General features: G+C 35.8%; 1 protein-coding gene and 1 long non-coding RNA gene across 2 annotated transcripts; both read right to left on the reverse strand.

The window, feature by feature from the left end:
- Positions 1 to 368: 368 nt before the first annotated feature.
- LOC132309703 (probable leucine-rich repeat receptor-like serine/threonine-protein kinase At3g14840) lies at positions 369 to 3,533 on the reverse strand. The gene is made up of 6 exons (XM_059807988.1): positions 3,512 to 3,533; positions 2,778 to 2,839; positions 2,312 to 2,507; positions 1,282 to 1,434; positions 800 to 918; positions 369 to 692 (listed from the first exon to the last, which is right to left on the reverse strand). The coding sequence occupies exons 1-6, from the start codon at positions 3,531 to 3,533 to the stop codon at positions 537 to 539; spliced, it is 708 nt and encodes a 235-aa protein (XP_059663971.1). The 3' UTR covers positions 369 to 536.
- Positions 3,534 to 3,738: 205 nt separating this feature from the next.
- Positions 3,739 to 4,231, reverse strand: LOC132307616 (uncharacterized). Its single transcript, XR_009482282.1, has 3 exons — positions 4,169 to 4,231; positions 3,861 to 3,929; positions 3,739 to 3,773 (listed from the first exon to the last, which is right to left on the reverse strand). It is a non-coding gene; the product is annotated as an uncharacterized LOC132307616 (long non-coding RNA).
- Between the last annotated feature and the right edge of the window lie 8,035 nt (positions 4,232 to 12,266).

Raw genomic sequence — 12,266 nt, forward strand, 5'->3', positions numbered from 1 at the left:
TCTCCGATCCAAGATAAGGGATGACTCCGTTAGGTCTTTTTGGGCCGGAGCCGGCCGGTAATGGACCTACTTACCTTGCTTGTAGACCAGCAGCAGAGCGAACCCTTGTTTCTATTGGATTGGTGGTTGCTACCAAGACGATTTCTTTATGCCCATCAAAGCTTTGAATATGATAATGAGAAATTGATGGAATGTGCTCTTGTTCAATTCATTTAATCAAAGTGAATTTCAATTGATTTGATTTTTTCTTTTAATAATACCTCACACGCACACAACGCGTTTAGAGAGCGGTGAGAGTTTAAGAGAGAGGAGGTGAATTTGTTTAATCAGCGTCAAGACTCAAGACAACATGCACAATTTTGTGGTCTGATACCAAAAACATAACTAATCAGCTAAAGCATACATGCATAAATAATGTCTGTCTGTCTATTTGTGGTCTGATACCAAAAGCAATAAAGCAAAGCATGTGTATTAAGTTTACCCAATAAAGCACGAAAAAGACTGTTATTTTCCATATACTCGTATACTAGCAACAATTAATTTTCTTCAATACAGCACCCATAGAGCTTTACAAGATGAGGGTGCTGCAACGCAGAAATCATGCCTATTTCATTAAAAAATTCACAGTTTCCTTGCTTCGATTTGGAGGAAAGCTGCTTCACAGCAATTATAGTGCCATCTGACAAAAGTCCCTTCATTTGAAAAATAAAAAAGATTTTCGCATTAGATTTTCTTTTTTAAGGAAAGAGCATCACTATTATAGCTTAAAACATTAAAATGATAATGAAAGTAATCCTACCTTGTAAACAGGGCCAAAACCACCCTCTCCAATCTTATTAGCAGCATCAAAATTGTTTGTGGCAGCTTTTATTTGTCGTATGGTAAATGAACCAGTCGGTAGGTCAAGACCCTTCAGATCTGTCAAAGAAATTAAGTTAGATAAGTAGTATGTCTATAAAACCGGCATTTCTAACATTTTAAAACAGTTCTTTACACTAGATCCAGATATCTGTGCCTAAAAGAGAACCAAGCCGTTGCTGCAGCACCAAGTGTTAAACAGGCCGATATCCAAACAAAAAAATTTCATAAAAAGTGTTGAAATGTACAGAGACATCCATATACCGTTACACAGCACTCATAATGACAAAACTATCTATAAAACACAAGGAACAAAGCCATTTAGCTTCCTCATAAAGGAAGAATATGATGATGATGATGATGATATTTAAAATTACTATTTCTCATAGTTATCAGGGGCTTGCCTAAATGGTTTGCAAATACCTTTATCCATTGTATCATTCAATCGCAGGCAGCCTGCTTTCCACCAAAGGATTCCCAGAATCACGAAGGTAATGAATGCAACTGCAACCACAATTCCAGCCACATAACCTGCTGATAAACTTTTTCCATGTTCTGAAAATCGAACAAAATCCGCTTGCGGAAACAAATTATTCAGCCATTAATAATATTTCAAAGAAGTCCAAACAAAAAGGGAAAAAAAAGCATAGAAAAAGAAAGAAAGATGAAGAGAATTTTATGCACTTTTTAGGCTCCGTTTGTTTGGATGTAAAATATTTTTCAAAAAATATTTTTTTTTATTTTCTGGTATTTGTTTGTCGTAATTACAAACGAAAAATATATTAATATTTTACAAAAATAATTTATCTATCAATTTTTGATAAGTTATTTTATACGCCTAACTCGAAAGACTTGACCTCAATCTCGACCTAGACCCTTGTCAAACACCGGAAAGTACAAATAAAAAAAATATTTTACCTAAACAAATAAAATATTTTACGTCGAAACAAACGAAGCTTATTGTTAATATTTCACAATAACCTGAACATAAAAATATATTTACTGGTATGATGATCTGTTTGACATTTTCAAAGGGTCATAAAAGAGCTGCAGAAGGAACATATACATAGGAAACCATTCCATTATCTAATGGTTTTTCAATAATTAATTACAAAAAAAAAAATGGAATTTCACCAAAAACAGATCCTTTGGGCTTCGAGTTCAGGTCATCTCCTGAAGTTGTACACATTCAGCCAACAATGAAAAAAAAAAAAAAGCCAAAAAGAAAAGAAAAAGACATTGTATATGATATTAAGATAAAAACCAAAAAGACTCATTTGTTTTTTCAAAAATCAGTACTGTAATCTCTAACAACGTGAATCAATTTCCTCTCTTACAATCAGTATGTTACATATGAAAGTAAACTTGAAACCATATTGTGGAAAGTATGGGGCAGTTCCCAACCATTAACACTATTATGAATAGAAAACCTCACAAAAAGTATACTACTCACCAGGATCCACAGAAATAGCTGAAATTAGAGGACCATATACACCTCTAACAGGGATAGCTGTTGTCCCTTTTCCAGCCCAGTAGAAGCGGATTTCCAACGTACCATTAGTGACTGCTGCAACAAAATTTCTTATGATTGCCTTACCAACACCAACGGCTTCACTTTCAATATTGAAATCCTTCAGCACCCGCTCTCGCTGCACAGTTTTAATTAAATACAGCTGTAACTTTTATGCTGTGAAGATGAAAAATCTTGAAAATCAATATTGAAAATCCTGAATTTGGCATGGTAAAGATGAAAAATCTAAATGGCCCAAATTAGATAAAATAAAATAAAATAAAATCTTTTAGTAGATGATCAATTTTTATTTTATAGATAACGGATTCTCAACTCATTAACATCATGAGTGTCAGATAAATAGGCTTTTTCTACCAATTGTTGATAAGAAAAAAATGTGAAAATCTACCTGAAGGTAAATGTCAAATATGCGCCTTCCAAGGCTGGAATATTTTTTGTCAATCAGTAAACCTGATCTTCGCAAAGTGAAGCCCTACTGTGTAGTTTCCATTTTGCAGACAGAATCCATAGTAAGTCAGGGAGAGGAGAGAAACTGAGACCAAAAAATAAGTTTATTAGTCACCAGCGCGCGCGCGCACACAGAAACAAAAAGTAACCCCCCCCTCCCCCCCCAAATTTATCCACCTACTCAATTGAAACCTCTCTAAATTTTGAGACTAATCTATCAAGGGGGTGTCCAGATAAGCATTGCGACATCATGTACATTGTCACACTTACTTTCTTGAAAATGCCAAAACACTAAATAGCCCTGAAAAGTAAAGTTCTCTTAAAAGTGAGAATTGCATAAACAGGTTTATTGTTCACTATTGCCGATGGCAGGACAATAGCCTTGGTTGATCAACTGGCGCATGTTCAAAATCAACATCTTTTATTAAAGAATCTCGTCAACAATTGAATTAAAATTATTAAAGCAAATAAAAAAAAGAAAATAATAGAAAAAGAAACCCAAAGAGGAACACATGGCTTTGGTTGCACTCGTGGGATTTTTGGTGACTCGGAGAGATGAAAACTTATTTATTATGATGTATGATAATATAAGTGACCTAGATGAGTCTTTCCTTGCTGTGGCAAAATAAAATAATAAGAAATAAAGAATAAAAATGAGAACTTTGTGACACTAACCATCTAAAAGAGCAGATGACATTTTTACTTACTTCGTGGACAAACAACACTTCTCATGCATGAAACAATTCCACTGAAAAAGCAACGTGGCATTAGGAACAAATTAGCATCGCATTTTAGAATTTTTGTAATAACAATATAATAAATTGAAGCATGTACTCAGTAACGTAATGCAAATGATGGAGAATTTTATGACGGAAATTCTTCTAATGCTTTAGAAATTTACCATGTGTTGCCCGCTGAAGAGCTGCTGAACAAGTTTCTGAAGAAAATAAACAGAGTGAAAAGTTAGGCTGGTTTGAAGAAAAATAATAATGATTTAAAAGTAAGAACTTGCAAGTAATCTTACACTTTCTGTAATTGACATGTTGGAGATGGTCCTGATTGATCAATTGTAAAGTTGTTGTATGAAATATCACTGCATATATTATGATCCTCTTTAATGAGAATGACAATAAGAATTATGTTTAATGTATTTTAGATGATTAACTGAAAGAAATTTAAAATAAATAATAATGAATACATCTGAGTCCTAGTTAAGGTGTCTGTACGTGTATATCTTAGTAGTAATTTTAAACAATGCAAAGATACATTGATGATTCACTAGATAGCAACACTGACAATATTAATGTAAAGGATCTTTGAAGAGGAACTTACATGGCGGCTTTATGTTTTGGCATCCAATCAGGCATGGATCCATTTAGCAAGTTTTCGATTAAACCTCCCAACCCACCTCCTCCTCGCCGGCCACCAAACCATCTGAAACCGCCGTTCCAGCCATATCACTGTGTCAAACCCAAATCTACTGTGACCTTATCACAGTCAAAATCACCCACTCCAACCAAACATTCCCCAACTGTTAAACCCACACCACCGGCACCCATATCAGTTTCAAAAAAGAACCCCTCACCATCCAAACCTCCCTTACCACCAAAACTCCCAAGGAAACCACCCACGACTCCCACGCCCCCCACATCTCCACCTACATCCAAGACCACTCTCTCTCCAAAAACAGTAAATGAATTTTCCTCTGATTATTGGTCACGCTCTCCTACAGTTTCAGGTTTTACAAAGGAAAAGGTCAGGATCGCGCTGCAAAATGACAGATTTCTTAACCCCAATGGGCTCGAGGTCAGTGATGTGGTTCTCTTACCAGAAGGCATTGACGCAACTATTATGGAGGCCTCAAAGCTTGATCTTATTCAGGAGGTAGCAAGACTCAAGTCTCTACTTCAAGAGAAGGAAATGGAACTTGCAAAGGCGCACGATATGATCAAGGAAGCATCAGGCTTTTCGAAGTTGTTTCTTGAATTGAATGAGATCGTGGCAGAGCTCCGGCCAACCGGAAAAGCTTCGCTCCCGGATACTCACACATCACCTCATGATCACGTGCCGACCATCCCAGTAGTACAGTTTGACCGGGGCCCTCCAAATTCAAATTCAAATTCAAATACTTTTATCCCGGATATTGAGGATGCCAGTCTGGAGGAAAATGACACTACAGTGGAAAACAGACATGACCTTACCTCACCCAAACTCAAAATCCCAACTGTAACCAAGAACCTTCTCTTTCTTTCTCGTTCCAACCTAACCAGAAATTACAACCACTCGCCCCCACTCAACTGTCAAGGGAATGGAAGTTGTTCATGAACCGGCCCAACATCCTCACACTCCAGCTGGTGGATCCCACGTCTCTGAAACATCCCCTCAACAGGTCCGAGATGATGCACCTCGCACTTGGTCTAAAGTTGCTCAAGATGCTAAAGAAGATTGGTGCTTTGATTATCATGAACCATTAAGCTGTGAAACTGGCAAAATTGTGGAGCTGCCTGATGAGGTTGGTGATGAAGGTGCTCTGTTTTGGCACTCTTGTCTGGTGGGAACCTTTCAGCGAAGGATGCCTTACAGCCTCATATCCAAGATGGCCAATAAACTTTGGGCAAAAAGGGGCTTGTTAAATGTTATGGGGAGCTCCAATGGGAACCTTCTACTTCAGATTTGACTCAGTGGAAAGTTGCAGAAGCATCCTTGCAGGTGGACAGTGGTATCTTGCAGGGAAAGCAGTGACACTAGAAGCTTGGTCCCCAGATCCAAAACCAAAAGATCACTCTAGTCCTCTGTCTATTTGGATTCAGCTGTATAATGTTCCATTCCAGTATTGGACTCCTAAGGGACTAAGCTACATTGCAAGCGCAATTGGGAGACCACTTTTTGCAGACGCAAACACCATAAATAGAAGCAGAATTGATTATGTGAAAGTTTGTGTTGAGGTTTATCCACACTCTTCACTGGACAGTTCATTTCATGTTCGAAAGAATGATGGCACTCTTGCTGAAATCAAGGTACTATATCCCTGGAAACCCCTCTCATGTTCTTCTTGTAACTCATTTGGGCATTCACTTGAGAGCTGCACTTCTAGTTGCACACCCCCTTTAAGCCATCTAGCCAGTAGCTCATCACATCCCCAAAAGTGGGAATTCGTCTCTAGAAAGAACTCCAAAAAAATCAAAATCTAGACCTTCCCCTCCCAACAATGAACCTGAACCTATCATTTCTGATTCACCAACTATTGCCCTTGATATTCCACCAGCAGTTCGCACTACAATTCCTCAGGATAATCCTCCAACAGCCCCTACAACATGTGAGATTGTAAACTCAGAGAAGGGAAAGGAGATTTGTTTATATGTGGATTTATCTAGTGCCCCTACCATTCCAAGGAAATGTCTGGCATCAAAACCACTAAACACTGCTAATCCTTTTGCTGCCCTCAATGACAGAAATTTTGATGAGCATGGGAATGAGCTTGTGGAAGATAATGTGAGCCAATCCTCTGCTTATGAATCTGATAATAATGATCATGCTTACTCCCCCTTGGAGGGCAAGCTAATCAAACCAAGAAAGCCAAAATTCTCCAAGAACAAGAAGAAGAATGGGAAGGGGAAAGTTGTTACCTTGAAGGGGTTTAGGGGAATGTGCAACCTCTCTTCCTCATCTCAATGAATTGGGCTGCTTGGAATATAAGAGGGTTGAACTCTCCCCTCAAACAAGTAGAGGTTAAGAATCTCATTAGGGATTCAGATTTGAGTCTTATAGCTCTCCTTGAAACTAAGGTCAGTCCTGAGAATGCTGAAGCTGTTCACAACTTTATTGTTCCAAATTGGAACTTTGTCTGCAACTACCAAAACTCAGTACTAGGTAGAGTTTGGCTGCTATGGAATCCAGCAAAATTAACAATTACAACCTCAAGTATGACAAGTCAGGTCATCAATTGTAATGTCTTTCTTACTGATTTGAAGCTAGGATGCCAGGCATCTTTTGTTTATGCTGCAAATACAGCAATGGAAAGAAAGAACTTGTGGAGAAGTCTTAATTTATTTGGACAATCAAATACTCCCTGGATCCTATTGGGGGATTTTAATGTCTTGCTACATTTCAATGACTCATTTGGTGGAGCTCTCAGGTGGACCACTGGAATGGAGGAATTCAGGTCTTGTTTGAGTAAAAATGAACTTGATGACTTAAGGTATAAGGGTATATTTCATTCTTGGTCAAATAAAAGTTTTGGATGTGCCAATATCTCAAGAAAGTTGGATAGGGTCCTTGTGAATCATGTTTGGATGTCCAAATTTACACAATCTGAATGTTGGTTTAAGCCATGGGGAGTCTCAGACCATGCTCCAATGGTGGTTAGTTTTGGGGATGTTAATCCAAAAAGGAACCTGCCTTTTAGGTTCTTTAATTTCTGGGCCCTCCATAAAGATTTCCTCTCGATTGTTGCTCAAGGATGGCAGCTTGATATTCAGGGTACAAAAATGTTTAGGGTGGTCCAGAAGCTTAGAGCTCTTAAGGGATCACTCAAACAGTTGAACAAAAAAGAATTCAGTGAGATTTCATCAAGAGTACAAGTCTGTAGGGAGGATCTCTATTCATGTCAATCCAGCCTTGACCAGAATCCTATTGATGAGCAGCTGAGATTCAGAGAAAAGCAATTGGTGGATAAATTCTTGGAATTGTGCCTTGCAGAGGAATTGTTTTACAAACAGAAGGCTCAAATCCATTGGTTAAAAGAAGGGGATCAAAACACTGCATTTTTTATGAGGAACTTCTCTACAAAATGCAACAGAAGGAAAGTGGAATCTATTCTTGATGTTAATGGAATCCAGCTTCAAGGTGTGGATCTTCAACAAGAATTTCTCAACCATTTTCAGAGCTCAATTGGTCAATCAGAACAGCACTATCCAGGTATGGCCTCCTTCTCCCACCTTATTACCAAAACTGTCCCACCTCACCTCATCCCATCCCTAACAGCCATTCCTTCTGACATAGAAATCAAACAATGCTTACTCTCTTTCCACCCCTTTAAAAGTCCAGGACCTGATGGATACAATACCAACTTCTTCATTCACTCTTGGCCTATAATTGGTCCTGAAGTTTTTGCTGCCATTAAAGATTTTTTCATTTCTGGAAAATTGCTCACAGAAATTAATTGTTCATACATTGCACTTGTTCCTAAAATCCCTAACCCAACAACAGTTCTTGACTTCAGACCCATATCTTGTTGCAACTTAATCTATAAATGCATATCAAAGCTTATTGCTTCTAAAATCAGCACTGCATTACCCTTTCTCATTAGTCCTTCTCAAAATGCCTTTGTTAAAGGCAGGCATATTTCAGAAAAATAATTTTGGCACATGAGCTTTTTAATGGGTACCATAAATCCTCTCATCCTCCCAATTGTGCATTGAAAGTAGACCTTAAAAAAGCTTTTGACAATTTGCACCGCAGTTCATAATTGATACACTGAAACTAATGGGCTTTCCTGATTGCATTGTCCTCTGGATAACTCAATGTTGGAAACGGGGGCATTAAAAACATAAACTTTGGATGAGATTTGAAATAGATTCCGTTAATAATTTTTTACGGATCTCTAGACAAGCCCGTTTCTCTCCATAAGGAGATAAATGTGGTATATTTACTTTCTGAAATCCGTTTCTGGATGAATGAGAAATTAGCTCCAAAGTGTGGTGTTTTGATAAGCCTAAATGGGTATGCAAAATGTGGGAAGTGTTTGTTCCACATGAAAAAAATGTTGAAACAAATTGAAATTTAAATAAGCTGAGTTTATGATTTGGGCTTGAGCTTGGGCCTAATTGTAAAGTCCAGATTATTCTTTTTTGGAATTTTGGATTGGGCCTAATTTTGGGCTGGGCTTATTTAAATGGGTTTTACAAATGAGTGGGTTTTTTGGGTGGTCGGTTTTTTAAATTAAAAAAAAAAAACTACTTTTTAGTTTTTCTAAAAGGTTACACCTTTTAAATTAAAAAACCATATTTTAGTTTTTCTAAAAAGGTTACACCTTTTAAATTAAAAATCCACTTTTAGTTTTTTCAAAAGGTTACACCTTTTTCCGAACCATCATGACCCATGGTTACACCCACTCGAAAAGACACATTGCAACCTATTGGAATGGATGTGTCTATTGGTGAACAGACACCACGTGAACCATTACAACCTATTGGAATAGATGTGTCTAGTGGTGAATAGACACCATGTGAACCATTGCAACCTATTGCAATGGTTGTGTCCAATAATGAAGAGATACACCCAATCCGAAAAGGCATTTCTGTTTCTATAAATACCCCTATTTGGATCATTTGCAATTCGTTCATTTTTCATTTTTCTTCTATCTCCCTCTCTAGACTTGAACCCAACCCAAGTGGGTTCAAACCATAGGTTAAGTGGTCCGAATCACTTAGACCCTAATCCAATTTCATCGAGCCATATTAAGATTGGTCCGAACCATTTGGTTCGGATTACACCCAATTCAGCATTTATATAGTATATAGATGCATTTTTTTAGTCAGAGAGAGTATTACACAGAGGAGGTTCGCCGTATCCACGAGTTTGTAGTGCTGCTACTGGTGGATGTAGACCGTTGTATCCTGGGAGATAGACGCCACTGAGTCCGTTAGCACCATAGCGGGGCGAATCTGTCTTAAGGACATAGTATCCAATACTAGCCTCGGTCCAGGTTCATTCCTTGCATATTATTATTATTTTATTGCTTTATTTTGTATATTTAATTAAATATAGAGTTGCATATTTAATTAATGATTTTTTAGCATATTGTTAATTATCTCATGACATATTAGTATAAGGGTTGTTATATCTTAAAAGTCACATTAAGCATATATTTTACCAACAATCTTAAGACAGATTAACCCACTTGGGTAGATTTTATTATATGCTTCTATTTAAGATATAAATAAGTAGATATCATACTAATAGTTGAGATATAATAAAATAATATTTTATACATTACTATATGATAATATGCTATATATTGATGTGTTCAATATTATATGAAATTGAAGCATGTTATATAAGTAGACTATTGAATTATTTATATATATATAATTCAATATTGGTTGAATTATTTTAATTTTGTAATATGATATTATGAAGTATATGACATTACCTTAAACATGTGCCAACTAGAGGTGGAAAAAAAAAGGTACTTCGTTACTTTTATCAATAGTTGCACAAAATACTGTTATGTATATTTGCTACGAAGCAAAGATAAACCTTAGAAATTTTTAAACATTACAAAAGTGAGGTTGAGAATTTGTGAATACAAAACATCATGTGCTGATATTTGTTTAGAATATGGTATCATTCATGAAGAAATGATGAATGCTATATTGATAAGTTCTGGTTTAACTCAGAATTTGTGGAGGGAAGTTCTGCTTGCTGCAAATTATTTTACTCAATAAAATACCTCTAAAGAAAACGAATGTGACACCATATGAATTATGGAAAAGTCGAAAACCTTCCTATAAATTCTTAAAAATGTGGGGGTGTCTAACTAAGGTTGTACTTTCTCCTAAGAAAGTTAAAGTGAGACCTATAATGTGGCAATCTTGTGGGTGGGTGTGCCGTAGCTGGGTGCAAGAGGCACTTACATGTTATCACATTGAGCAAGTTACAGGTGGACAATCCCACATCACCTACGTAAGGGAAAGGTAAAGTGATTTTATGTAGTGGTGTTATCTCCAATTGGTACGAGGCCTTTTGAGATAAAACCCAATAATAAAATCGTGCGGGCTTGATCCCAAAGTGGACAATATCATATTATGTGATGGAGTGGATCGTTACATAAAACCTTTGATAGGTTATAACATCAGTGCATATCATTTTCTTGTAGGCTAGAACGTCTACATCTTTTGGTCCTAATTTTTTAGTATGTTTATTGGAGAATGAGCCACAAATCTTTTTTCTTAAATTAATTATGTGATATAATTAATCATGTGATATAATATGAAACAATATTGTTATGCAAGTTCAATATTATTTTTACAAAAATTTATAATTTGAGATTATAATATTGAGATATGTAGTTGAATTACTTAGTGTATGTTGTAATTTAATTTTACAATATAACTTATTTAATGTGTGATATTATTAATTTTGTATGAGTTCATGACTGGTTTGTGTATTTAATACAACAGACAAAAATTGATTAGTCTAAGTATGTCAATTCTTCCAATAGTCAAGTGAGAAAGATCTATACTAATGTCTAAGACACGTATAGCTGTGAATGGGCTAAATAAGAAAAGATTTTCCGATAACTCTAAAGAGTTTAATGGAAAATGTTATGGATAAACTAAGCTAGTACACTGAGATAAGCTAAATCAAACTAGTTAGCTCTAATGTATAATTTAGCTAAAAGCTAAAATGTTAATGAGTTGCAAACAAGGTAGCTTAGTTATAAGTTAAAATGATTAATGAGGTGCACAGAACCTAAGAGGAAGATGGAAAATCTGTTAGTTGGTTCTAGCTCTCAACTTGGTAGTGAAAAAAAAAAAAAAAAAACACGAGGGTGACGAGTAGCTATTTTAGCCATAAGCTATTTGAGCTATTCATCATAGCTGCTCATGTAGGAGAGAATAATATTACTTGTAAAGTAGTAGTTTTTGAAGAATATTCTTCAAAACAAATTACTCTACTACCAAGATAGACCACTTAGATAAGTGTGTACTAAAGGTATGAGCTACTAGAATTGCTAGCTAAACAAATTTAACTTCAAGCTAGCGGTAATAACTGAAAAGTAGGTGCTCATCATAATTTAGTAGTGAGATATGAGAAGAGTGTGTAATAATACTTGAGAAGTGAGTGCTCACTCTGTAGTGATTGTATCCAAAGCTTAAATAATAAGATAATTATTTGCTTAAATGATTGAGTTATGTGATGTGTGACACATGAAAGGTTATAACATGTTAATATGACTGACTTAACATGAACCTAAATATGAATAACTCAATTTATAAATATAAAAGAAGTAAAATCAAATATATTAATTCGAGCCCATTGTAATTAATATCTTTAGCATTAATTCACGGTAATGTCGGTGAATTATTATAAGAATATGCTAAAGATAAAGTGAGTACATATGCACTAGAGACTGTTATATATGCTTGTTGAGAAGCGAATATGGAACCTTTAATAGGTAGATGAGGTGAAGTATTTAATATATGGTACTTTCAAAGTTGAAAAATCATAATAAATACATTAGAGATAAAATTTCAGGATTATCCCAAAGTTGTGGGGAGATATTATCCATAGATGAAATTTGTTACGAGTCACTCGTCTTAACAGAAATACTTATAAATGTGGGAGGTTCCAAGTCCTAAGAGCTTTAGGATATAACCAAAAATTATTTATATTATTATAACAATAATGCATATTATTTCCTACG

Source organism: Cornus florida, unplaced genomic scaffold (assembly GCF_030987335.1).
Source record: "Cornus florida cultivar Cherokee Brave unplaced genomic scaffold, ASM3098733v1 CherokeeBrave_3.0.0_Hap2_Chr05, whole genome shotgun sequence".
Lineage (NCBI taxonomy): Eukaryota > Viridiplantae > Streptophyta > Magnoliopsida > Cornales > Cornaceae > Cornus > Cornus florida.

Bases quoted from the DNA above. Each gene is read 5' to 3' on its own strand.
- LOC132309703 (XM_059807988.1), bottom strand. From the start codon at position 3,533: ATGTCATCTGCTCTTTTAGATG. The intron at 2,840-3,511 runs GTTAGTGTCACA...TGCGAAGATCAG, and splicing joins GTCATCTGCTCTTTTAGATG to GTTTACTGATTGACAAAAAA. The intron at 1,435-2,311 runs GTGAGTAGTATA...TGTTTCCGCAAG, and splicing joins AGCTATTTCTGTGGATCCTG to CGGATTTTGTTCGATTTTCA.